Source organism: Halichoerus grypus, chromosome 13 (genome assembly GCF_964656455.1).
Source record: "Halichoerus grypus chromosome 13, mHalGry1.hap1.1, whole genome shotgun sequence".
In the NCBI taxonomy this organism is placed as follows: Eukaryota; Metazoa; Chordata; class Mammalia; order Carnivora; family Phocidae; genus Halichoerus; species Halichoerus grypus.
In genome coordinates, this window is record NC_135724.1 from 61,658,169 (window position 1) to 61,684,811 (window position 26,643).

Below are 26,643 nucleotides of genomic sequence, written 5' to 3' on the forward strand. Positions count from 1 at the left end.
GAGAGATGCCCTGGAAAGAGGGGAGGAAGAAGGAGATGGGTTAAGGCAAAGACGACAAAGACAACCTTTGCTTGAGGACTGGTGGCAGCTGCTGTGATAGCAAGAATTCTTTTCATGGGGTACACCACCAGGTCTAGCTTGAAAAACTACACTCTTTGGTCTTTCCTCTTTGGTGCAAGCTTTCCACTCTCAGCTCATCCAAGCTGACTTCCCAGTGTAAATATCCCTCCCTCCAGCCCTACTTCAACCCTAATATAGGAAGGGATGGGCGGAAAGAAGAAAGTAGAGCCCCCCTTTTACTGTCTGTCCCCGCCTTTACTGTCCCTGTTCTCCCTCCTCTCGCTCCCTTTCCTGGGAAGGTGGACTTACACCGCTTCCCTAGTCAAAGGTCTTTGGGAACAGAAAGTCCTCAAATGCCACGGGGCAGTCAGAACCTCCTTTCTCTTTTCCATTCTTTCTTTGTCAATGCTTAAGAAAATAAGGTTGGGGCGCCTGGGTGGCTCAGTTGTTAAGCATCTGCCTTCAGCTCAGGTCATGATCCCAGGGTCCTGGGTTCGAGCCCCGCATCGGGCTCCCTGCTCCGCGGGAAGCCTGCTTCTCCCTCTCTCACTCCCCCTGGTTGTGTTCCCTCTCTTGCTGTGTCTCTCTCTGTCAAATAAATTAAAATCTTTAAAAAAAAAAAAAGAAAAGTTTTAATATTTGTGTCCCCTCATTGATCACAAACTCCATGTGAGCAGACATTATGTCCTGAGAGGGTTTTGAGCGGGCTACCCCAGATTATAGCACCTTGGCATATTGAAAAATTTAAGATGAAGGAATTTGAAAAACAACAGGTGCAGGAAGATCTCACTGACCACTCCCTTCTCCCCTGAAGCAGGTCGTAAGACCCTGTAGGACAGGAAACAGTTTTCCTCAACTCTCTTAGAATCTCTGGCTGGGTCTGAAAATTAAACAGACAAAGATTAACAGGAGAAAAGTATACAAGTATATTTCATGTAAGTTTTACATGGCATGGAAGCCTTCCTAAGGAAATGAGGACCCGAAGAACCACACCTGTGTGCTTTTATGCTGGGTTCAGTGAGGAGTGGGCAGGCACGGAGGAATATGACAGGTTAAGGAGTAGGAGGTAAGGGTGGTAAAGTGGGGGAAGCTTATAGCAAGGCCTGTGTTCAGATTCTTCTGTGTCCCTCAATCTTTGGAGATAAGGATGTTGGTTCCTCCAGGTGTAGGAAGGCAGCTCCCACGTGAGGATTTTATGACCTGTTTCTGCTCTTATTCACACTTCCCTCTTTACCCAGCATAGATTCCATGTTCCATCATTTTAGCTACTCTGTGGTAGCTAAGCCTCAACTTCCTTGGTCCTCTCCCCCTTCCTCCCTCCCTCCCTCCTCTCTCCTTGTCTGGAAAAGCCCCAGACAGAGGAGGTCAGAGTGATCTTCCTGCTTCTGCTGTTTGCTCAAACTTCCTCAGCTTAAAATAGTCAACAAGCCAAGGTGACATATTTTGGGGGATCATGTCCTGCACCCATCAGCCCTCCTATGAGAAGTGCTCTCTCATACCTGGAAAAGAGGTATCCTTATCTCAGAAGACGGAGGGACGCTGAGGGGACCCTGAATGAATAGTCCTTGCCAAGTTTCCTTCAGTTTACTACCCTTAACTCATACCCTTTGTCCTGTCGTATTTCCCACAACTTTCCACCCTTTGTCAAATCTAGTATAACAACATTCAGGTTTAACCACTTTTGCAGGTCTTCATTTCCTTAGGAAGGCTCTGTGTCCTGTGAAACTTATATTAAATAAATCTGCATGCTTTCCTCCTGTTGATCTGTCTTTGCCAGTCTAATTTACAGGGCCCCAGTTGGAGATTCTAAGATGGGGAGAGGAAGAGCATTCTTCCTCCCTAATGTTCTCTTGCTTACAATTGTGTCCCGAGTGTGGAGGAACAGCGCCTTGTGCAGAGTAGGTGCTCAGAAAACATTTAATAAGTGAATATGTGAAAAAGGGAGAGTGAGGAAGAGGCTACAGACTTTGGGGGCAGATCCCTTAGAAACACTTCTGGTACTTACAGTGGTTTTTGAGGTTGATGGCACTGGGGGAATGTTAAGTCTAATTTCACCTAAAAATGTAAAACTCCACTATTTCCTGATAAAAGCCCAGGTTCTCTTCTACTGAACCAGTCATTCCAGAGCTATGATGAACTGGAAGTCACAGTCACAATATTTGCAACTCCTTTATTTCCCCACTTCTTGGGTCTGGACTTGCCTCGTGACTTGCTTTGACCAATAAAAATGGCACAAGTGATTTTGAATTGGTTCCAGGAGGCCTATAGCTTCCACTTCCTCCCTCTTGGAATGCTGTGCCTCCATTAAAGGAGGCCCAGGCTAGACAACAGGATGATGATGGCAAGCCTTGTCCCCATGAGACTAAATAAGGACGTGAGGACGGATGAGAGAGACATTCACCAGAGAAAAGGCAGATTATTTAGGAAAAGATACAGGTAGTTGGTAGATGGGCTGAGGAGGCCAAAAGCAAGATCTCTCTTCAGTTGCTATTTCCTATGAAACAAGAAGTAAGAGTTGGCAGGCAGGCGGGGAGATTGTGTGGGAATTTTGAGGAGAAAGAGGGTGTGAACAGCCATCCAAGTGAGTGGGTGAGTAATGTGACAGGAAAATGAAGCACAGTTGCTCAGCAGCACCAAAGATCTCCTTGATGTTTATGATCGTTAAATTGAATAATGTTAGCATGCTAGTTTGTTTTTTCTCCAGCCACGTTTACTTGCTCAAGAGCAGTTCCAGAGTAGGTGGAGAGCTGGGGCTTTTCCAGACAAGGAGAGAGGAGGGAGGGAGGGAGGAAGGGGGAGAGGACCAAGGAAGTTGAGGCTTAGCTACCACAGAGTAGCTAAAATGATGGAACATGGAATCTATGCTGGGTAAAGAGGGAAGTGTGAATAAGAGCAGAAGAATAGGAAAAAGGAGAGAGTTCTGTTGAAGGTGAAGAAAATGGACATAGTGGAAGGCACACAGTTACTAGTAATTAGTATGGTCAAGGGTGTGATCCTGGCAATGGGTGGCTGAGTTGGTGGAAGTGAGAAAATGAGAGGCTGCACAGGCATTGCAGGAATCATCTCTCTATGTGGATATTGAAATGACCGTGAGTTATCAATTGAGCCAAGAGTATTACTGCCTGTTATTTCTGCTTGAGCACGGCAAAAGATCTAACTCCCTGAACTTTTCATTCAGAGCACTTACCAGAGTTTGTGTCGGTCGGGTGACTATTTGACAATAAACGGGACTGATAGTCTGTTTTGCTTACTGACTGACATATAGTTGGCGCTCAGAGGCAGGATGAATGAATGAACACTATTCCAGCTATGGAACGAATGTAATTTGTTCCATAATCCGTAATTATAGCACCAATGTGTTTCACATGAATGGAAAAGCAAGGCTCCACGAGGGCGAGTTTTTTGTCTGTTGTACTCCCTACTGATTTCCTGATGCTTGGAACAGTTCCCGGCACATATTAGGTGCTCAATAAATATTTACTGAATGAATGCAGGAATGCACGGCCTTCAGTGCCCACTGCACTTGCGCTAGACGCCTGCGGCTCAGGCGAACCCTGGCGCTCTGCGCCTGCGCGGTGTATGTCTGCGCTGCGCCCCTCCCGGCTCCCGAGGCTGCTTTGCACCATTAGGTTTGAGCCCTACAGGCCCCTGTAGCAGCTGGGCTGCGGCGCCGTCCCGGTTTTCACTCGGCGTTCCCACGCCGCCTCAGCCGGGCTCTCCTTCTCCACGTCACGGCCCGGACCTTCGAGATGGCGGCTCAGAAGATAAATGAGGGGCTGGAGCACCTCGCCAAAGCAGAGAAATAGTGAGTGAGAGCCTCAGACGTGGGCCGCTGTTCCGGCGCTGGGTCCGTGCCCCATGCCGGCCTGGTCCGGGCGTTGGAGGGAGGGCGCGGGAGAGCGAGCCGGGAAGGCGGTGGCTTCCGCGGCCTGGGTGCCGGGGCGGGGCCTGCTGCACCTCCGGAAGCAGACTTGGTCCCCTGCCGGAAGTCGTCCCTGCTCTCTTCTGGGGTCTGTGGGCTGGAGGCTCTGTTGCTTTTGGTCTGGGCACTCCGGAATGGATGATTCGTTGAGGAAACTCCCCTGTACATTGTAGTTTAGTAGCATCCCTGGGCTCTACCTAGATGCCCGCAGCACCTCTCTTCCCTCTTCGTGACAACCAAAACTGACCCCTGCGGCGGCGGGGGGGGGGGGGGTCGCCTTGTTGAGAACCAGCGCTCTAAAAGATTCTCGTGTTGGGAAGGGGGCTACAGATGTATTCTGAAAATTCTGCGGGGGTCTTTTGTCGTGTCCCAATATCTGGTTCCTGGGGTTTGCTCTCCCTTAGTCATTTTATGTGTCTCCCAGCTTCTGATACGTAAGTGTAGGCACCCAACAAATATTTGCGGAATTGAACTGATCCTGCTCAGTCAGTCCTTTGAACACTCCCCTCCTCCTCAGTGTCATTACTGCAACGAATTTTTATCTGGCAATTACAGAAAATGAAAAGTCTACATGGTGCCGTGTGTTAGATGCTTTACATACCTGATCCGAGATCTTTACAACTTTCGATAAACAGAAGAGGAGGTGAGGCCTGGACAAGCCTTATGATGACTTGCCCAAGGCTGCCCAGTTGAAAGACGGCAGCGCCAGGTTTTCAATAGTGGAAAAAATTCAAGTTCTTTCTGTTGTACTGTATTACTCCTTCCAGGCAGTTTGTAAAGTACTGGAGCTCTTTTGGTGCGGGAGATGCTGACAACAATCTTACGTTTTTTTACTGGGAGCAAACATAAAAGTATTAGAATAGTGTGTTTAATAAGGACCATAATAAAGCTGTGTTAACTTTGCTTTGGTAGCACGGGGGGAGAAGTTTATTCTGTCTGGAGAAATTTAGGAAGATTTCCCAGAGGTGATTTCTGAGCAGGGCCTGGAAAATAAGGAATTTTTTAGACAGAAGGCAAAGCCTGTGAGACAGAATCTATGCACAGCGTGTTGTATGTGCATGGGCCTGAAAATATGCGGGGAGAATAGTTAATGTAGAGTAGTTGCAGTGCCAGGGGATGAGCTAGAGCAGAGAAGTTGGGGTGCCACCATGTAGGGGCTGCCCTTCAGATGGTCCTGAACCTTAGCTTTTCTAGGGATCATATAACCAGTGGGACCTAGTTAGGTTTATTTTTGGCGAAGGAAATGTGACAAAGTGGAGAATGTACAGTGGGAGAGAAAAGTGAGAACTTTGGCATATTCAGCAAGCATATATCTGACCCAGCCATTGGGGTTATTGAGGTAACCAGAAGTGGTCCTTTACTCAGGGGCTTAGAATTCACAGGCAGGCATACAAGGCCACAGATGAGTAAAAATAAGATATTAAATGTTAGAATAGAGGTATGCAGTTGTTTCAGTGGGTATACAAAGTAAGGAAGAATTAATATTCTCAAGGTGGGGGGAATGGAAGGGGAGGGCAGGCAGGAAAGGGGACTTCACATGAAGGGTTAGTAGACTCATGATGAGGGTCTGAATTAAAGTAACAATACAAGGGGTGCCTGTGGGAGAGAGTTAGATCTTTTGCAGTGCTCAAGTCTGCCTTTGAATTAGATCATGATCCTGGGGTCCTGGGATTGGGCCCCGCATCTGGCTCCCTGCTGAACAGGGTGTCCGCTTCTCCCTCTGCCCCTTCCCCTGCTCATGCTCACTCTCTCTTAAATAAATAGATAAAATCTTAAAAAAAAATAAAGTAACAATACAAGAGGCAGGATTGGACGACGTCTGTCAGAATTGGTAAGTTTTAATGACTGGATATGGAGGGAAAAGCTTGACTCTTAGGTTTCTAATTTGGGAGATGAAGTAGAGGAGAAACCTTCAGCTAAGATAGGGGATATTGAGGCATGAACATGATGGGTGGGGTAGGGCTGGGGCAGGCAGTTGCTGGATTCAGCTTGAGTGTGTTATGTTTGAAGTGCCTCTAGGCAGAGTTGTCAGTAGATGACAGGAAAAATGGGCCAGGAGCTTAGGAGAGAAGATTGCGTTTTTCCTCTGTTTTCTAATGATAATATGGTTCAATACTGCCAGATAGTTTTGTAATTTTAATCATTTCCCTCAAGCAAATGGTGGTTTTGTGGGTTTTGGTCCTGTGGAAATTGATCTGTTGGCCTCAACAGAATTTCCTTATTGACTCTTGACCAAAATACCAAAAACACTAACAGGTAGAGCCATTAAATTAACCAGCGTGCCTTCTCTCTTATTAGAGGTGTTTAGTTGACTGGGGATGATTTGCTATATTTTAAAATCTCTAGTTCTTTCCATGTGTAGCACATTAGACAACTGAATGATTGTACTGTGTTTTGGGTGGGATTTAACAAATTATGTTAATATATAGAATATAATGAACCCCTTATAAGGGGTAGGGGTGAGGGATTAGAATTTCGTCTTATTGCAGTACTTCCCCAGTTTTGTGGATTAGATAGACTGCAATTTAAGGATTTTATTTTTCTGAGCAATAATATTCTTGGTAAGTTTAAAAAATTGCTCACACGTTTGGATCTTAGTATATATGCAAACACAAATGTTAAATACAGTTTTTTTTAAAGATTTTATTTATTTATTTTACAGAGAGAGAGGTGGAGTGGGAGAGGGGGAAGCATGCTCCCCACTGAGCAGGGAGATCTATGCAGGGCTCCATCCCAGGACCGTGGACTCATGACCTGAGCCGAAGGCAGATGCTTAACTGAATGAACCACCCAGGCACCCTGTTAAATGCATTTAATTGGCAAAAAATTTTGCTTAGAAGTTAGGGCTTCGGGGCAGTTTACACAAGTGTCACACAATGAAGGCATACTTCTCAGGGCTCTTGGGGATTCCCCTGTCTTTCAGTTAAGGTGCTCCTTTGAAGTACCTTACACTGTTACATGTAAGCAGGCTTTTCATAATTGAAATTTAGAATTTAAGATGGCATTTGTTTAGCAATTCTTACGCACACAATACGTTTGACAGTCACTGAGTTAGTTTATTTATTTATTTTTTAATTTTACTATGTTAGTCACCATACAATACATCATTAGTTTTTGATGTGGTGATCCACGATCCATTGTTTTCGTATAACACCCAGTGCTCCATGCAGTACGTGCCCTCCTTAATACCCATCACTGGGCTAACCCATCTCCCTTCCCCCCTCCCCTCTAAAACCCTGTTTGTTTCTCAGAGTCCATAGTCTCTCATGGTTCATCTCTTCCTCCGATTCCCCCCCCCTTCATTTTTCCCTTCCTTCTCCTAATGTCCTCCATGCTATTCCTTATGGTCCACAAATAAGTGAAACCATATGATAATTGACTTTCTCTGCTTGACTTATTTCACTTAGCATAATCTCCTCCAGTCCCATCCATGTTGATGTAAAAGTTGGGTATTCATCCTTTCTGATGGCTGAGTAATATTCCATTGTATATATGGACCACATCTTCTTTATCCATTCATCTGTTGAAGGGCATTTTGGCTCTTTCCACAGTTTGGCTATTGTGGACATTGCTACTATGAACATTGGGGTGCATATGGCCCTTCTTTTCACTACATCTGTGTCTTTGGGGTAAATACCCAGGAGTGCAATGGCTGGGTCATAGGGTAGCTCTATTTTTCATTTTCTGAGGAACCTCCACACTGTTTTCCAAAATGGCTGTACCAACTTGCATTCCCACCAACAGTGTAAGAGGTTTCCCCTTCCTCCACAACCTCTCCAACATTTGTTTTTTCTTTCCCTGTCCATTTTTGCCATTCTAACTGGTGTAAGGTGGTATCTCAGTGTGGTTTTGATTTGAATTTCCCTGATGGCTAATGATGATGAACATTTTTTCATGTGTCTGTTAGCCATTTGTATGTCTTCTTCAGGGAAGTGTCTTTGCATATCCTCTGCCCATTTTTTGACTTGATTATTTGTTTTTTGGGTGTTGATTTGAGAAGTTCTTTATAGATCTTGGATACCAGCCCTTTATCTGTAGTGTCATTTGCAAATATCTTCTCCCATTCTGTGGGTTGCCTCTTTGTTTTGTTGACTGTTTCCTTTGCTGTGCAGATGATTTTTATCTTGATGAAGTCCCCAAAGGTCATTTCTGCTTTTGTTTCACTAGCTTTTGGAGATGTATCTTGAAAGAAGTTGCTGTGGCCGATGTCAAAGAGGTTACTGCCTATGTTCTCCTCTAGGATTTTGATGGATTCCTGTCTCACATTGAGGTCTTTTATCCATTTTGAGTTTATCTTTGTGTATGGTGTTAGAGAATGGTCGAGTTTCATTCTTCTGCATGTGGCTGTCCAATTTTCCCAGCACCATTTATTGAAGAGACTGTATTTTTTCCATTACATATTTTTTCCTGCTTTGTCCAAGATTATTTGATCATGGAGTTGAGGGTCCATATCTGGGTTCTTTATTCTGTTCCATTGGTCCATATGTCTGTTTTTGTGCCAGTACCATGCTGTCTTGGTGATCACAGCTTTGTAATATAGCTTGAAATCGGGCAACGTGATGCCCCCAGCTTTGTTTTTCAACATTTCCTTGGCGATTCGGGGTCTTTTCTGATTCCACACAAATTTTAAGATTGTTTGTTCCAGCACTTTGAAAAATGTCATTGGAATTTTGATCAGGATGGCATTGAAGGTATAGATTGCTCTGGGTAGCATAGACATTTTAACAATGTTTATTTTTCCGATCCATGAGCATGGAATATTTTTCTATCTTTTTGTGTCTTCTTCAATTTCTTTCATGAGTGTTTTGTAGTTGCTAGAGTATAGATCCTTTACCTCTTTGGTTAGGTTTATTCCGAGGTATCTTACGGTTTTTGGTGCTATTGTAAATGGAATCGTTTCTCTAATTTCTCTTTCTACAGTTGCGTTGTTAGTGTATAGAAAGCAACTGATTTCTGTGCATTGATTTTGTATCCTGCCACATTACTGAATTGCTGGATGAGTTCTAGGAATTTGGGGATGGAGTCTTTTGGGTTTTCCACATAAGGATCATGTCATCTGTGAAAAGAGAGAGTTTGACTTCTTTGCCAGTTTGAATACCTTTTATTTCTTTTTGTTGTCTGATGACTGTTGCTAGGACTTCTAGTACTATGTTGAACAATAGTGGCGAGAGTAGGCATCCTTGACGTGTTCCTGATCTTAAGGGAAAGGCTTTCAGCTTTTCCCCATTGAGGATGATATTCACTGTGGGTTTCTCATAGGTGGATTTTATGAACTTGAGGAATGTTCCCTCTATCCCTCGACTCTGAAGAGTTTTAATCAGGAAAGGATGTTGTATGTTGTCAAATGCTTTTTCTGCATCAATTGAGAGGACCATATGGTTCTTCTCTCTCCTCTTATTAATGTGTTCTCTCAAATTGATTGATGTGCGAATGTTGAACCACCCTTGCATTCCGGGGATAAATCCCACTTGGTCGTGGTGGATGATCCTTTTAATGTATTGTTGGATCCTGTTAGCTAGGATTTTGTTGAGGATTTTGGAATCCATATTCATCAGGGATATCGGTCTGAAATTCTCCTTTTTGATGGGGTCTTTGCCTGGTTTGGGGATTAAGGTAATGCTGGCCTCATAGAATGAGTCTGGAAGCTTTCCTTCTGTTTCTGTTTTTTGAAACAGCTTCAGTAGAATAGGTATTATTTCTTCTTTGAATGTTTGGTAGAATTCCCCCAGAGAATCCATGAGGCCCTGGACTCTTGTTTTTTGGGAGGTTTTTGATCACTGCTTCAATCTCATTAGTGGTTATTGGCCTATTCAGGTTGCCAGTTTCTTCCTGTTTCAGTCTTGGCAGCTTATAGGTTTCCAGGAAGGCCTCCATTTCATCCAGATTGCTCAGTTTACTGGCATATAGTTGTTGATAGTAATTTCTAATACTTGTTTCTATTTCCTTGGTGTTAGTCGTGATCTCTCCCCTTTCATTCATAATTTTATTAATTGGGGTCATTTCTCTTTTCTTTCGGATAAGTCTGGCCAGTGGTTTATCGATCTTATTAAGTCTTTCAAAGAACCAACTTTACTTTCGTTGATCTGATCTACTGTGTTTCTGGTTTCTAATTCATTGATCTCTGCTCTAATCTTAATTATTTCTTTTCTAATGCATGGCTTAGGCATCGTTTGTTGCTTTTTCTCTAGTTCTTTAAGGTGTAGAGTTAGTTGGTGAATTTGGGATTTTTCTCTATTTTTTTTGAGTGAGGCTTGGATGGCTATGTATTTTCCCCTTAGGACCGCCTTTGCAGTATCCCGTAGGTTTTGGACCGATGTGTTTACATTCTCATTGATTTCCGTGAATTGTTTAAGTTCTTCTTTGATTTCCTGGTTGACCCAATCATTCTTGAGCAGAGTTGTCTTTAGCTTCCAAGTGTTTGAATTTCTGCCAAATTTTTTCTTGTGATTGAGTTCCAGTTTTAGAGCATTGTGGTCTGAGAATATGCAGGGAATAATCTCAATCTTTTGGTATCGGTTGAGACCTGATTTGTGACCCAGTATATGGTCTATTCTGGAGAAAGTTCCATGTGCGCTCGAGAAGAATGAGTATTCTGTTGTTTTAGGGTGGAATGTTCTGTAAATATCTATGAGGTCCATCTGGTCCAATGTATCATTCAAAGCTCTTGTTTCCTTGTTGATTTTCTGCTTAGATGATCTGTCCATTGCTGAGAGTGGAGTATTGAGGCCTCCTACAATTAATGTATTGTTATCAGTATGACTTTTTATTTTGGTTAACAGTTGGCTTATGTATATGGCTGCTCCCATGTTGGGGGCATAGATATTTACAATTGTTAGATCTTCTTGTTGGATAGACCCTTTAAGAATGATATAGTGTTCTTCTACGTCTCTATCTACAGACTTTAGTTTAAAATCTAATTTGTCTGATATAAGAATTGCTACCCCAGCTTTCTTTTGAGGTCTGCTGGCATGGAAGATGGATCTCCATCCCTTCACTTTCAGTCTGGATGTATCTTTAGGTTCAAAATGAGTCTCTTGTAGACAGCATATGGATGGGTCCTGTCTTTTTATCCAGTCTTCAACCCTGTGCCATTTTATGGGAGCATTTAGGCCATTCACGTTGAGAGTGATTATTGAAAGATATGAATTAATTGTCATCATGTTGCCTGTGAAGATGTTGTTTTTATAGATTGTCCCTGTAAATTTCTGTTGTAGATCACTCTTGGGGTCTTTCTCCTTTTATAGAACCCCCCTCAATATTTCTTGCAGGGCCAGCTTAGTGGTCAGATATTCTTTCAGTTTCTGCTGGTCTTGGAAGTTCTGCATCTCTCCATCTATTCTAAATGACAGCCTTGCCAGATAAAGTATTCTTGGCTGCATGTTCCTCTCATTTAGTACCCTGAATATGTCTTGCCAGGCCTTTCTGGCTTGCCAGGTCTCTGTGGATAGGTCTGACATTATTCTGATGTTCCTCCCTCTGTACGTAAGGAATCTTTTCCCCTAACTGCCCTTAAGATGGTTTCCTTGGTTCTAAGATTTGCGAGTTTTACTATTACATGCTAGGGTGTTTTCCTTGATCTTGGGAGGGGTCCTCTCTGCTTCTAGGACATGAATGTTTGTTTCATTCCCCAGATTCGGGAAGTTCTCAGCTATGATTTGCTCAAATGTATCTTCCAGTCCTCGCTGTCTCTCCACCCCCTCCGGGATTCCAATAATTCTGACATTGGAACGCTTCATGGTGTCACTTATTTCTCTGATTCTATTTTCATGGATTCTGAGTTGTTTTTCCCTAGCCTCTTCTTTTCCCTTTTTATCTATTAAATTGTCTTCCAGGTCACTAATTCATTCTTCTGCCTCTTTTACCCTAGCTGTTAGATTATCTGGATTAAATTGGATCTCACTGATAGCATTTTTAAGTTTTGCCAATTCAGCTTTCATTTCTTCACTTAGAGACTCTATGTTGCCATTAATTGATTTCTCCATTCTAGCTATTGTCTTCACAATTGCTAGCCTGAATTCTATCTCCGACATCTTGGTTATATCTGCATCCGTTTGTAAATCTGGTGCATAAGTCATAATCTCTGAGTCTTTTCTATTTTGGGGGTTCCTCCTCCTAGTCATTCTGTTGAGGGGTGGCTGAGGGAATGTATAGAGTCCAAATTATTGACCAGAACCCAAGCAAGATGCACCTGTTTTCTAGGGACCTCAGGGTTGCTGGCCTCTTGTTTTCCCAGCCTGTCTTCTGGGGGAGGCACCTGCTGCGCTATTACTGAGGCAACCCCGTTTGGGCAGAGTTGCCCTGCCCCCCTGTGGCTGGGGATGAGATCAGTGGGAACCAGTTTTTTGGGGGCTTTTGTTCTCTGGCAGCTTTCCACATCTCCCCCGAGAGTCAGAGCAGAAGAGACTGTTTCCAACCCTCTGCCTCAGATCAGAGAGATCGCAGTCTGTTCTTCACTGAGTTCTCCAGCCATAGTCTCTCCGTTTCCGTCTGTGCTGCTATAAACTGCAGGGTCCTGGGTTGTGTGCCCCTCTTCAGCACCCCCAGTCCTGCCTCCAGGTCGGGTCACGTCTCTGCCCTTTGTGCTTCTAAAACCGCCAGCTGCTCCCAGTTTGCACGTACGACCCCACTGCTCCGGGTTTCCACCCCGGGGGCTGCCCTAAAGTCCTTTTCCCGTTGCTACCGGTCTGCGATTCTGTGCCCCGTCCCCAGTGCGGGAGGCTGTCGCTCACCGGCGGTGTAGGATCTCCACGGCCAGGCTCCCTTCCGCTGTCGTTCATCCTCCGATATCTGCCCGCAGAATCACAGCTCCCCGCTTCGTACCTTGAAACCAATCCCCCGCGATATTCTGTTTGTAGAGATCCAGATCTTCTTACATCTCAGGCTGATTTCATGGGTGCTCAGAATGGTCTGGTAGATATCCAGCTCAATTCTGGGGACCAGTTGGAATAGGGTCCCCTACTCCTCCGCCATCTTTTTTTCGCCAATCAGTCACTGAGTTATTTTAACCTGAAAGTCTGAAATTACTTAAAAAAGAAATAAAATAAGATATTGAAGAAAGGGCAAGTAAGGTAAGGACTGAAAATTGATGGACCTTTGCTTTGACATCTGAGAAACCAGTAGTGATCCTAGAAAGCAGCTTCTGTTGTTCTTACAACATCCTCATTTTCTGGCTATCCTTCCTGTTCACTGGTGGCTAATTCTCAACCTGGTTATTGCTCTGAATGTTTGTATTCTGTTGTCTTTCGGCTCACTCTCTGAGATCTCCCTGGCAGATCTTAACTAGGCCCTTGGTGTGGCGTATGCCAGTGGCTCCTTAATTAATATCTCTAGCCTCTCCTGAGCTTCAGTCTCACGAATCCAGCTGCTTACTTGATGCCGTGCTTCAGAGGGTCTCAAGCTTTAATGCACCTCAGGGCTTGTTATACCCTGATTGCTGCTGCCACCCCGGAGTTGGTGGTTCTGTAGGTCTGGGTGAGATGAGTTTATATTTCTAGCACATTTCTTGGTAATGTGGTCTGGGGACCATGCACTGAGAATCTCTGCTGTACTTGGCTATTATACAGACATATCAAAACGAGAAAACCACGTCTGTGATAGAGGGAAAATGGTGAGGTTGTATTTCATTGTAAATAAATTTGGGTGGAGGTGGGTGAGATGGGGACTTTGTACCCAGTGTCTTTTTTTAATCACCTACAAAGCCATTAAAGCAGGATTCTGACTTATAAATGTGGTTGGGAACTTCTGTTAAATGTGTCTTCTTTTCATTTTAGCCTGAAAACTGGTTTTTTAAAATGGAAACCAGATTATGACAGTGCTGCTTCTGAATATGGAAAAGCAGGTATGTGTGATGTGTGACTCCAATATGTGGTCTTAACATAGGCTGATAACTTCATCTCTGCAAAATACTTACACTTAATGCTTTCTGTGAGATTTTAATAATTAAACAAACCTGCCCAAGCCCTTGTTTTTTTCCCACTTGTTATTTTCAGATGTGTTGAGGGCTGAGTTAGAGATCCAGTGACCTGCAGCTCTCTCCTGACAGCAGGGGCGAGTAGGGTTGGCAGTACATAGCTGCAGGTTTTTCGCATTGTTTGGATAGTCTTGAACTTTAGTCAGGTGCACACTGTTTCCAGGAGTTTTTGCCATATGCCTCTATTATACTTCCTATAATTGAATAAAGACTTTTCTTTGTTAACTTTTTATTTTTTAATTTAGCCTTATTCTGAGCAGATCTGCAAATCCTGTGTTTGTTTGGCACGTGTTTTTTTAAGAACCGCACTTTTGAGATATGCTGATAAATGTTCGTGACGTGTTAAGCTATATAAGTATTTGAATAAATTTATCTGTATGTAAGATTAAAATCTGCAACATGCAACAGAGAGGGACCTTACTAAAAATTTAGCATTTATTTATAGAATGATAACTTTCAGCATATGCACAATTATTTTGGATGCAAAGCATAATGCGGTTTTTGAAGTACTCTGAACACATTTGCAGTCGTGTTTCAGTCATAGTTCAGATCACGTTTGTTAGCCTAACATAGAGACCACCTACATAATGTGCTTTTGATAGACTTTAGTTTCAGTATATCACCAAAGAATAGAGAAATCAGGTAAATAGAAAGCTAATGAGTCTTCAACACTTTTATTTAAATCCTGACTAAATTCTCTGTCGAATTATGCAAATACGTCCTGTTTAAAAGGAAAATTATTAAAAGTTCAAACTTCATATGGATTCTGTGGACACCTTATATAAGAACGCTTTTGTAACTGGAGGGCACAACATTTTGCAACTCTCGTGAGGGAAATTTATCCCAGGTTTGTTTTATAAGCATCTGAGACCAGGAGCTGCTGTCACAAATACATATTTCAGGTCATATTTTCCCATTAAATCATCCTTTGTTTATTTTCTTTAAGGAGTTATGCAAAATATATTTAATCATTAGAGTAAATTTTTTAAAAAGCAAAATGTGGAAGTCCAGGGATGAAAATAGGTCAATAATTTATTTTCAATATTTTATTAAAGAGAATTTTAAGAGTTTGGTTTTAACCAAAAATTTTTTTTTTTAAGTGTCCTTTTTTACTTATTTGTAAAGAACCCTTGGCAAGTTTCCCAAAATCTGGAAGATCCTATTTTAGGGCCACTTCTTATTGTTTTGCTCTGATGATCACACTTTTACAACAGTGAGCAATATATTTTAGCTCTTTGGACAGTGGAGATGTCATTTTCATAGAAACCTACCAAACAATTTAAAAGCTTTATTTAAAAGAAATGCATTATTAATGTTTTAGACATTTATTTCAAGATTGTGCCAAAAGGAGGGTTCGTTGTACAAATGTTGAATGTGTTTATTGGTCTTCCGTTTCTCAATAATTTAAAAGATGGAATAAACTGTAACTAAAGTACTGTCTTTATTATTAAATGTAAAACTGGTGAAGTAAGGTAGTGTCTTTTGTGACGGGACCTGTTATTTGGGAGTATTGGTTTGACTGATGCGATCTTAGTTTTTCAAAGCTTAGGTGCTGCTGTTAAAAAGACTTGGTTTTGAGTGGAACTGGCACTGATTTATTGCCAGTAGTCTACGATTTAACAAAACAGAACACTAAACTTTTGAAAATACTTCTAAGTTATTGGTAATCAAAAAGGTTGTAAGAAAATTCCTTAGAAAAAAGTAGCATTGTATAAAATTTCTTACGTATTTGATTAAAATAAGGATATTTTCTAATGCTTCCCCCATGATGCAGATTTTGGTAATGATTCATTTGAAGTTTTTTTAACAATGGATTAGAAAGTCTGTTTTTTGTTGTTGTTGTTCTATTTCAGCTGTTGCTTTTAAAAATGCCAAACAATTTGAGCAAGCAAAAGATGCCTGCCTGAGAGAAGCTGTTGCCCATGAGAATAACAGGGCGTATCTTTTTCAACCTTTACAAAGAAATTCCACAATTTGATGATTTGGACAGCAACTCATTATTTTCTTTTATAAATTTGCTACATGTGGACTACGATGCTATTAAATTAGAAAATGATTAGAAAAAATCTGTATTTTTAGACTCCAAAGGAGCATTTACAGAGACTTTTAATCATAAGGTTCACACTGTTTTGCAGAGCTGTATTTGAGAGTTTATTTCTGTTGTTTCTGCATTTGCTTGATGCTGATTTTCCTTGGGATGAAGTGAGGGAAATGCACAGGTGCTGAAGAATGAAGCAGTCGCGCGGGTATTAGAAATGTATAAACTGCTCAGTAAATATTTTTAAAATATAGTCTTTCTTAGGTATTTGGAAAAAGATTTTTAAGTAGTTTAGTTTACCCTTTAGTTTTAAGTAGTTTAAAACAATAAATTTTCCTGAGGTATTTTAAAACTTACTAAGTAAAAGATGTCTGTTTTATCTCATTTTCAAATTATGGTTGTAAATAACTTTGCATTGCAGTGACACTTTTCAGATTAACGGGCAGTGGAAATAGCTTAAAAATCTATGTAGTGTTTTGTCAGTGTTTTTGTGAATTATGTAGTTGTGAGAGACAGCAACAGGCATAAAATGATTGCTTCATCTGTTTGTAAAATTTGTCTTTTGGAACGAACTAGGGCAGTTGACATTGTTTTTTAAATAGCAGATTCGGTTTTTTTCCTTAATTTTGACTTTGTTACATCCATTCAGTCTTTTTCATGCTGCCAAGTAAGTAAATATTTTCCATGTTTTCATGTATTTGGAGATTATGTTTTAAATGTTGTTTTTCCATAGGTCAGTAAATTTTTCCTAAGTTACAAATCCATAAATAGTGAATTATTTTGTATTGATTTAAATAAAATCATCATTTCCATTTGTTTCGGTCTTTACCTGACCCTTAGAAACTAAGTCACTCCTAACTAAGTTATACAGTGTTTACATTCAATTTACCAAATATTTTTAGGACAATTTTCTTCAATAACCTATGAAAAAACAAGTAAGTTAGAATCTTTTTTTTTTTCCCTCTTTCTTTGATAGTTAATAGTACTTGAGGAGAGAAATGGTCTTTCTCCTGCTTTTGTGGAGAGTATTTACTTGTTTCAAAACTTGTTAGATTTGTCACATAGAAAGTCCTTTAACCTGAGTTTTACTTAATTTTGCATGTGCAAAATAAAATCCCTTTAGCTCAGATGTCTGTTGTTTCCAAGGCATTATTGCCCACAAAAATAAAAAGGAAAAAAAAATGTGTTATTAAAAGCTAAAGCAATATGTAGTGCCTGAGCCAGTTTTAATTGACATAATTTCTCATATCTGTGGTAGAAAGTTTCTCCTCCCCCTTATTTCATTAACATCTCATCTGAGAAATTATATTCTCTTTGCAGAGCTTATGAGCAAGCTGGCATGATGCTGAAGGTCAGTAATGTGCCATAACTGTTCTGTAGGTAAAATGAATTAATAACTACAAGGTGTTAAAGTAAATTTGTGTGGAGGTTGAAAAGTCTCCTAGCTGTAAGGCAAGAGGTGCTAAGATTTCTTATCCAAAGTAATGCTAATTGGACCCAAGGGTACATTGTATGTGTCTTAAGATAGGGAGTTTTAAAGGTGAAATTTAAGACTGTATTGAACAACATGTTTCTAAGCTCTGTAACCAGGAGAGTGTTGCTAGACAAAAAGCTGTGTGAGAGATTTCCCTACTTCTGAGAACTTCAGGACATTTTAATGTAGTAAAAATTTACAAGTATATGTATTTTTTACTACCTTTGGGTTATAGAAAGAAGAGATTTTTGCTTGTTTTTTAAAAGTTGGCATTGAAGAGAACCTTAGACCTAGGCTATTGCTATTTAATTCTGATTCTTATTGAATAGAATAGATTGGCTCATGTGTCTGAGCCACTTTTCATATTTCTGCCTCTTAAAAGCAGGCTGGAAATTAATATCCTGTTGTGGTAAGAAAAAAACATGTACTTTATGACACTTTGACATTCACTCTCAAAGTATGCCAAGTAGCAATTGAAATTGAACATTTCCTTTCATTTTTATGTTCCCTAATGTAGTAAAAGCTGTTTGAATTATTTATTATAAAGCTTTGTTTTAAGAACTCACACTTTAGGGGCGCCTGGGTGGCTCAGTCGTTAAGCGTCTGCCTTCGGCTCAGGTCATGATCCTGGGGTCCTGGGATCAAGCCCCGCATCGGGCTCCCTGCTCAGTGGGAGGCCTGCTTCTCCCTCTCCCACTCCCCCTGCTTGTGTTCCCTTTCTTTTTTTTTTTTTTTTTTTGTGTTCCCTTTCTTGTTGTGTCTCTCTCTGTCAAATAAATAAATAAAATCTTTAAAAAAACAAAAACAAAAACTCACTATTTTTTTTTTTTTTTTTTAAAGATTTTATTTATTTATTTGACAGAGAGAGACAGCGAGAGAGGGAACACAAGCAGGGGGAGTGGGAGAGGGAGAAGCAGGCCTCCCACCGAGCAGGGAGCCCGATGCGGGGCTCAATCCCAGGACCCCGGGATCACGACCTGAGCCGAAAGCAGACGCTTAACGACTGAGCCACCCAGGCGCCCCTAAGAACTCACACTTTAGTAAAACTTGTGTTTTTTTAAAATTTCTGTGACTTTTATAATCTTGCTGATTTTTTTAAGTGAGTACATGCTCATTATAGAACACGTAGAAACTGGAAAGACCAAAAAATGTTAGTAATGTATTTAGGTTTTTTTTTCCTAGTTATTTTTCTATGCACATACATTTTCACTTATATACACACACAAATTGAGAAAATGCTCTATACACAGTTATCCTACACTTTACATTTAGCTTTTTAATGCAGATTTTCTACTGTCATTTAAAAAATTACTTTCATAATGCATATCAACAGCTTTAAGAATTTTCATAGCCAGGAATTCCAATTTTGTGACTCTCTTAAAGAAATAGATAGCAAAGATTTATGTGTAAAAATGTTTATTGCATATTGCTTAACAAAGATAGCAATTACCTAAATTTTTAATAATAAAATATTTAAATTATGATGTTTCCTTATAAGAAGCTGTTACATAGCCACTGGAATAAAGCTTTTCTAGATAAAACAAATGTGCAACGAGATTGATATTAGGTGATGCAGGTCAGGTTATCAGCAGCCATTTCTTAGCAAATAGAATTTTTTTTATAGCTGAAGGAGCCAGGTTATCTGCCCTGACCTTCTGTTGTCCCAGTTCCCCTGAGAACTAGGAAGCTCCCAGATGGCTCTTGTCATTTTGGTGTACTTTGTGCCTATTATTAGGATACATTCCTTTAAAGTACAAAAATGCTAGAACACTATAATATATAATCCTCACAGCTTCAGTTTATATTCTAACAGCTGTGCTAAGACTTGAGTCTTCATCAAAAGATATTATTTAGACATAATTTCCGTTGCTTTAGTATCTGTTTAATTTGAGGATTTGAAGGTACTACTTTGAATGAAGGAAAAATAAACCTAGTGGATAGGGGAAAAGACAAGAGAAAATGCTTTCTGGCATGCTCTTGTATTTAAATTAAATGCCTTTAGACAGTCCTCAACGGCATTAGGGGTCCTGAGCTACGAGGCCCAGTGTTAATTCTGTGGGTTCAGATTTCCATCAGATTGTCATACAGACCTTCATATTCATCCCCCAACAAGGCTTTAGGAAGTTATAGTATGTAGAAGGAAGCAGAGTGGAAGACACCGCTTGTTGGAGCAACCTCTGGCTCTGTCATTTTACAGCTGTTAGATTTCATAATCTGGGGGCGCCTGGGTGGCTCAGTCTGTTAGGCGTCTACCTTCAGCTCAGGTCATGATCCCAGTGTCCTGGGGTCTAGTCCAGCATCTGGCTCCCTGCTCGGCAGGGAGTCTGCTTCTCCCTCTCCTCTGCCCCTCCCCCCTGCTCATGCGCGCACTCTCTCTCTCTCACTCTCTCTCTCTCTCTCTCGCTTGCTCGCAAATAAATAAAATCTTGAAAAAAAAAAAAAAGATTTCGTATCCTGTTTGCTCCACAGAAACGGGAAGGTGACTAAGGCACACAAACCACTAAAATAGGCATATTTTTATTTTCTTCTTGATGATTTTGGCATGCTACAAGACCATGGGGAAGAATATAAAATAGTGTAACTTTTAAGAAGGCAGCCCATCCGTTTTTACTCCATAGCTAAATAATAAAAAAGTTTTATGTGGAAGTTAGTAAGAATGAGACCAGCAAGTTTGGTATCCTAAAGAATTTGTCAATTCAGTGAGGGACTGAATAGTCAGACTTGAAAACAACCCTGGAGCTGTCAGCATGGAGCCTACTTCAAGATCTACTATGGCAACCCTAAGTAGAAAATGTCTGTAAACTTTATGTCTAGCTTTTAAATGACTTTTGTTCCTTTTTTAAGAAGAGTTTTGATTTGGTGATAATAGATACAAGGACCACAGGATGCTGAGACCTATGATTTCATAGTAAGACACAGAGTTCATGTGTTGGTGGCACTCGTCTTGGAAGAGGGCTGCAGACTCAGATGAGCTCAGGGCGTGGGGAGTGACTGGCGTGCCCAGGTGTGGAGGGCAGCCAGGAGTGGGGAGAAATGCGGCCACTGCCAGGAGGCACCGTGCCTCCAGGGACAGCTGCTGACAGCCCCAACCCATTTTTGCCATGTGGGAACCTGAGCCCGCTGATGCCACAGCTTGTGATCCATAGAAAAGCCATAGAACAGAACCTTTGTAAAAGGATCTGATTTAAAACTACTGAAGCAAGATGCAGTTGGAAATGAGGTGTAGCCCTTGAGCTGCCGGTTCGCAGCCTTTGGCATAGGCTTCATTTGTAGTAGGGACTCAGTAAATGCTCAAAGAATTTATAAATCTTAGAAAACAGTTAAGAGCAAGCATTTTGGGTTCAACCATTTGTAAAGTTTTTCTGAAACTCTAAAGTGGTGATGAACTCTGTGTAGAACTTAACTGATACCTTTTTAGTTTAGCTAAAAGAAGCTTGATGGGGAAGAATAACCATATGAAGGCATTTTGTCTTAAATGTATTTGTTGTTGTATAACATTTTGAATCATCTACCTTCATGAATTAGGAATAAAATGATTTTCAGATTGTTAATTCTGCATGTAAGTTGATGCACTTACTGATCTGTGCTGGATGCTTTGCCTGAAGGAGATGCAGAAACTCCCTGAGGCCGTTCAGCTGATTGAGAAAGCCAGCACGATGTACCTAGAGAACGGCACGCCCGACACAGCAGCCATGGCGCTGGAGCGCGCCGGCAAGTGAGTGCGCACGGCTCGCTGCGGGGGGCCGCTGGCGGGCTGTCTTAATGAAGTCCTTTGAAAAACAGGTTTTCTATTGCTCATATACGTCCCATCTTCTTGTCTAATATAGGCTTATAGAAAACGTAGATCCAGAAAAGGCTGTACAGTTATATCAACAGACAGCAAATGTGTTTGAAGTAAGTTTGAATTTGATTTTTTCCCTTTAAGTATACTTAGAATGTTTAGATCCATAGCCTTAGGAAAATAGAGAAATGCAGTGACTGCTTTTTAAAATTTTTCTGTGCTCACAGTTGAACTGTATTTTCTTACTAGTTAATAAAATGGATTAACAGCTTTGGTATTTCCCCCCTGCCACCTTGATCAAGTGCTGTTACTTGTTTATCAAATAACTATTGGGAGGAAAAAAAGACTCCTAGATTAAAGCAGCCAATAGTCTCTTTTCTTTGATTCCTTCAGAATGAGGAACGGTTACGACAGGCAGTTGAATTACTAGGAAAAGCCTCCAGACTGTTGGTACGAGGACGCAGGTAAGATTTCCAGAACTGTGTTCCTGTGGATCCAGGTAAACCTCCAGTCCACATTTGGAACTGTGAAGTAATTTGGGGAATGGCTTATTAATCTTTTTGGTGTAAGACATAGGCATACCAGGATGCCTAGTAGAAAGAGTGATGTCTACAAGATGGAATACTGAATTAAATATCAAAAGATTTGCTGTTTTTCTAAACCGATGCCGAAATGTATCATGCCTTGTGCTTTTATTGGTTAAAACCTGGCTCAGCAGCATGAGAGAGCAGTTTTCTTGATACATTATTTGGTTAGGTTATAATGTGTTTTTCTTGAGGAGAAATATCTGTGTAAATAACAAGATACCCTAAGTGCTCACCCATGAAAATTGATAGGTTCTTGCCAAATAGTGTCATTAAATAGGGTATTTGGTATTTGTTTTTCATCCTTTGAACATTTGACTTATGGCATAAATAGATGGACCCCAGAAACCTAGAATCCTATTGGCTTTTCCTTTGTTTTTTACTTTACCTTAATTTAAGCTTAGTAAACATTTTCTGTCATTAATGAGATTCTGTTTGCCAAGATGTTGTTTAGTAGTATTTAAGGTAAACACATTTAGAAAACTACAAGTCTGAAGATAGATCTTTTCATTAAAATTTGCCCCTAGTTCCCCAGTGATAGAAAAGACGCAAGATAATTTTGTGAAGGAACCAAAAAACAAATGACTAAAGAATCTTTTGACCCCTTTCTGAGATTGAATTTAATGTCTTCATGGAGACTACGGATTCTAAAATATAATTCAAACAGGCTTAAAGTAGCATCAGAATAAATAAAAGAATTAATAACACTTGCATGTTGGTATTTAGATGGACTACTGCATAAGACCTTCTTTCACTGATTCGGTTTTTTTGTTGGTCTAAATGGAATAGTATTTTTATTTTGTTTTTAAATTAGGACTTTTGTATTAAGCCATGAGGCAGAATTTAATTTATACATATCAGCCTTGGGTCATTACCTTTATTTTTCTTAATTCTCTTGGCTTCCTAGAAATGCAAACACCTGGAGTGCTAACTCTGGCAATTCTCAACTTATAAATGGTGGTATAGTAAGTTCAGGTTAGTTCATGAAAGTGTTTCTTTTATTAATTTTTTTTTTAAGATTTTATTTATTTATTTGAGAGAGAGAGAGAATGAGCGAGGAGGAGAGGGGGAAGCAGGCTCCCTGCTGAGCAGAGAGCCCGACGTGGGGCTCAATCCCAGGACCCCGCAGATCATGACCTGAGCTGAAGGCAGATGCTTAACTAACTGAGCCACCCAGGTGCCCCCTGGAAGGGCTTCTTACAGAACCAGAGCTGTTTGTGGTGATAGTCCCAGGTGTTTCCAAAGAGCTGAACTATAAGACAGTACCTAGAGTCTGACCCTTTGAGCAGGGCCTCGCACTTGTAGAAACAGGGAATGGCACTCTGGGCTCTATCATTCTAGGGCAGACAGGCATGTTCTGGCATACTTTCACCTCCTTTTCTCATCCACTCCCCTAACAGTCCTCCCCCAGGGCCCCCAGTGCTTTCTTAGGGCCCGAGGCTTCTTAACCACTGAAGGCCTAAGAAGCGGAAGTTGGAGGTAGGGGCAGAGAGTAAGCACCCCTCTCTATGTAGGCATGGGCTCTGCTTCAGCTTCCCTAGGGTCTTTCTGCTTTCGCATCTGCTCCCCTTCTGTTTTCCAGACTGAGATTATCTAAAGCTGGCTTGTAGCTGGAGTAGCAAAGGGGAGGAGTGGGCCAGGACCTCCCCAGGAGGGCAGCTATGCAGCGTTTTCCAGCTACATAGGCATGTTCCTCTGGAAAGCTCCACCGTGGAGTGGTAGCCACTATCATTCGCAGAAGTTACTGGTTGGTTGTGACATGTGTAATGAGAACCGTTATTCTAGAACAAATACCAAGTTTTCTTCACAGTCATGGAGAGTGGTATGGAGATGCTAGAAAGGTGGACATTTATACATCTAGGGCAACCGGTACATCTTTTATTTACTTTGTTTTATTGCTTTTTTCTTTCTTTTTAGTAAAAAGGCATTGGAAAATTGATAGTATTTCATGCAGTGTTTTAAACAAAAATTTTATGGAAATAATTTAAGTTCTATAATGATACAAAAATTGATTTAAATTTATTCAGGAGTGTTAAGGAATTTGGTATTTGAAAACTACCACTGCGTATGGATAGCATGAAAAAATTAAAAGTCAGCTGTCACAGTAGTGCCATCGGTGAATTTTCGTAGTGCAGGGTGAGAAAAACCTGGAGGATTTTTATTAATAGAAAGATAGCTGGGAAAATTTATGTGATATTTGAATATTTTGAATATATATTTTCATTATAATCTGAATTGGGGCTGCCATTTGTCTAAAAGAAAATAATAATTTTGTATGTTTATAAAAATAACATCTAATAGGGTATAACATGCAATTTTAAGTTTTATGTTTGTTACATTAAAATAATATGCCGATATTTTTACAGTAACACTTAATCCTAACTTAACAATAGTTTATATCTTAGTATAGCAAAATTAAATAATCTATGTAATATGTTTGTATTAGTCTCCTGCTCTTCCCCCATTTCTGGAGACACGTAATTCAAAAGTGAGTCAGAGTTAATTAGGTTGCATCTGTGAGGCCTTAAATCAGTCCCACACCAGTGCCTTTGTTCCCTCCTGGAAAAGGCCTTTCCAGTTGATCTGACTTAGCAGGGAGACATACATTCCTCTGCCTTCCAGAGAAGTTCTGTGGCAGCTGAGCTGGTTGGCAACACTGTGTGGTTGGCACTCAGTGAACCAAATCCAGAGCTTTCCAGAGCTTTGTCATGATTCCCAACAAGGAGGAGAATCTGACTTCTCTGTCATTTAACCACCCCCCCACTCCCACCTGACTCCCCACTTCTAAGGCTCTCAGACTCTTACCAGTTGAGTGAGACAGTCATTACATTCTAAACTCAGGGAGGCCTGGGTATGTGTTTGTGGAGTAGGTACTAGTAGTTAAGCATAATCACTAGGTCTCTGTCTCGCATAATTTTGTCCTGTCCATTTTGGTGCCAAGGTTTATTGGGGTGATAAGCTTAGTTGGCAATATGATGAATTGGTTGAAAAATTTTGTAGGTAGTTAAAAATATGTTCTGGACTTCAGGAGGCAGTTGGGGCCAGAGGAGGAGTTTTGAATCATGGTGAGGAAGATGACCATTGAAAGCTGGGTTGAGTGAAGTCCTATGACAATTTACTGTTGTATGCACATAATTTTCGTGGGGCATACATTTTATTTTATTTTTGAATTACAGGAAGATAAAAACTATTTATTCTCTTTTTAGCAAAACCAAATGCATTTTATTTTGTTAGGACTATCAAGAATTACCTCTGGGTTTCATTATAATAACTTATGAGTAATTTCCTGGATGCAGTTGAAAACAATTGGCTTTATGTGTCAATTTCATGGACTATTAGCCAAGTTGATCGATTTTTTTGATTACATATAAATACACAGTATTTCTCTTAGATGGCTGTTTTGCTAGCTAGCTTTTAGCACATGGAAATGCTATTTTTATGCCAAGGAAATACGTCATGTGGGAAGAATGCAGCCTTTATAGTTAAATATGTGAAAACCTTAAAACATTAAAATTCCTACTAGAATGATATAATGTGGATGTTATGGTCACCGAATGTTCTGGTGTAATGTTTTTGATAAATAGAGTCTGGGCTAAGCTCATGGTCATAATTACAAATGATACAGATAGATAAAATCTCCCATATTAATTTCCTTTTCTATATGACAACCACAAACAAACCCAACAGCTTAAAACAACATCACTTACTGTCTCACAGGTCTGTAGGTTAGAAGTCCAGGCGCAGTGTAGCTGAATCCTGTGCTCAGGGTCTCACCAGGCTAGACTCAGGTGTCTGGTATGACTGCGATCTCATTCTAGGCTCACTGGTTGTTGGCAGGATTCTTTCCTTGCAGCTCTAGGATGCACACCCATGTTTTCTTGTTAGCTATTGGCTAGGGGCAGTTCTCAGCTCTAGAGGTGCTGTGGCCTGTAGTTCCTTGGCTTGTGCCCACTGGACAGTTTATAAGATGGTAGTTCGCTGCTTTTTCAAGGTTAGTGAGAGCACGTCTCTCTTGACTTTCAATCTCTGATCTTTCAAGTGCTCATTGATTAGGTAAGACCCATCCACACATTCTGTTTCACTTCAGTCAGTTGATTAGTATCCTCACAGGAGTGAGTTCCATCATATTCAGAGGTTGTGCCCACATTCAAGAGGAGACTATACAAGGAGTGTATATGAGGAGCAAGAATCTTGGGGAACAATCTTAGAAGTCTGCTTCTGTGCCCAATTTATAAACTGGCTTTGTTCCCAGAATTTAGCAAGTTGATCTTTGGAAATTCAGAATGCATTTCTCCAATGAGCCTTATTGTATAAGGTAGTAAGCCAGGGCATGGCCCACAAAAATTCAATTTAATTCATATGAGTTAAAACAAGCCATACTGTGTGTGTATGCACGTGCACAGATCTTTTTAAAAGATAATTGTTAACATACAGAAAAGTATAGTATAACATTTTTATATTTTAATTTGGGTTATGAAACAGCTTTTTCCCCCACTGCATCCTAACATGCAGACTGCTTGCCATTTTGGCTTTTGAGGTGAGAGAGATGGGTGAGGCCTGCACACTTCCTTTAGACACAGGTTAGATGCCAGGAAGAGAGTCCCAGGACAGGGGCACGATGCACCTATCTGAAGAGGTGAGGAGCTGCTTAGGGCGTGCTGGGCTTGAGGCTGGGGGAGGGGAAGGGTTAGGGCTTTGGAGGATTGGGGGAACAGTGTTAGCAATGCCTTTCCTCTTCATCCTGCCACCTGAGTGGGATGGAAGAAAAGGAAAATGGGTGAGAGTTGGCAGGAAGGACGTTGTCTTTGGCTCAC

The 26,643-nt window shown here is 40.9% G+C and overlaps 1 protein-coding gene across 2 annotated transcripts in view; it reads left to right on the forward strand.

Moving 5' to 3' along the window:
* The first annotated feature begins 3,660 nt into the window (after nt 1-3,660).
* NAPG (NSF attachment protein gamma) overlaps nt 3,661-26,643 on the forward strand; it is a 29,506-nt gene continuing 6,523 nt past the window's right edge. For both annotated transcript variants that reach the window (XR_013443386.1, XM_036092469.2), the window contains exons 1-8: nt 3,661-3,865; nt 13,753-13,820; nt 15,806-15,890; nt 16,640-16,657; nt 17,311-17,341; nt 21,070-21,179; nt 21,292-21,358; nt 21,639-21,709. Coding sequence is in view for 1 of the 2 variants with exons in the window: in XM_036092469.2 (XP_035948362.1) it covers nt 3,810-3,865; nt 13,753-13,820; nt 15,806-15,890; nt 16,640-16,657; nt 17,311-17,341; nt 21,070-21,179; nt 21,292-21,358; nt 21,639-21,709 (506 nt within the window). In the remaining variant the exon portion in view is untranslated. The remainder of the gene's footprint in view (nt 3,866-13,752; nt 13,821-15,805; nt 15,891-16,639; nt 16,658-17,310; nt 17,342-21,069; nt 21,180-21,291; nt 21,359-21,638; nt 21,710-26,643) is intronic.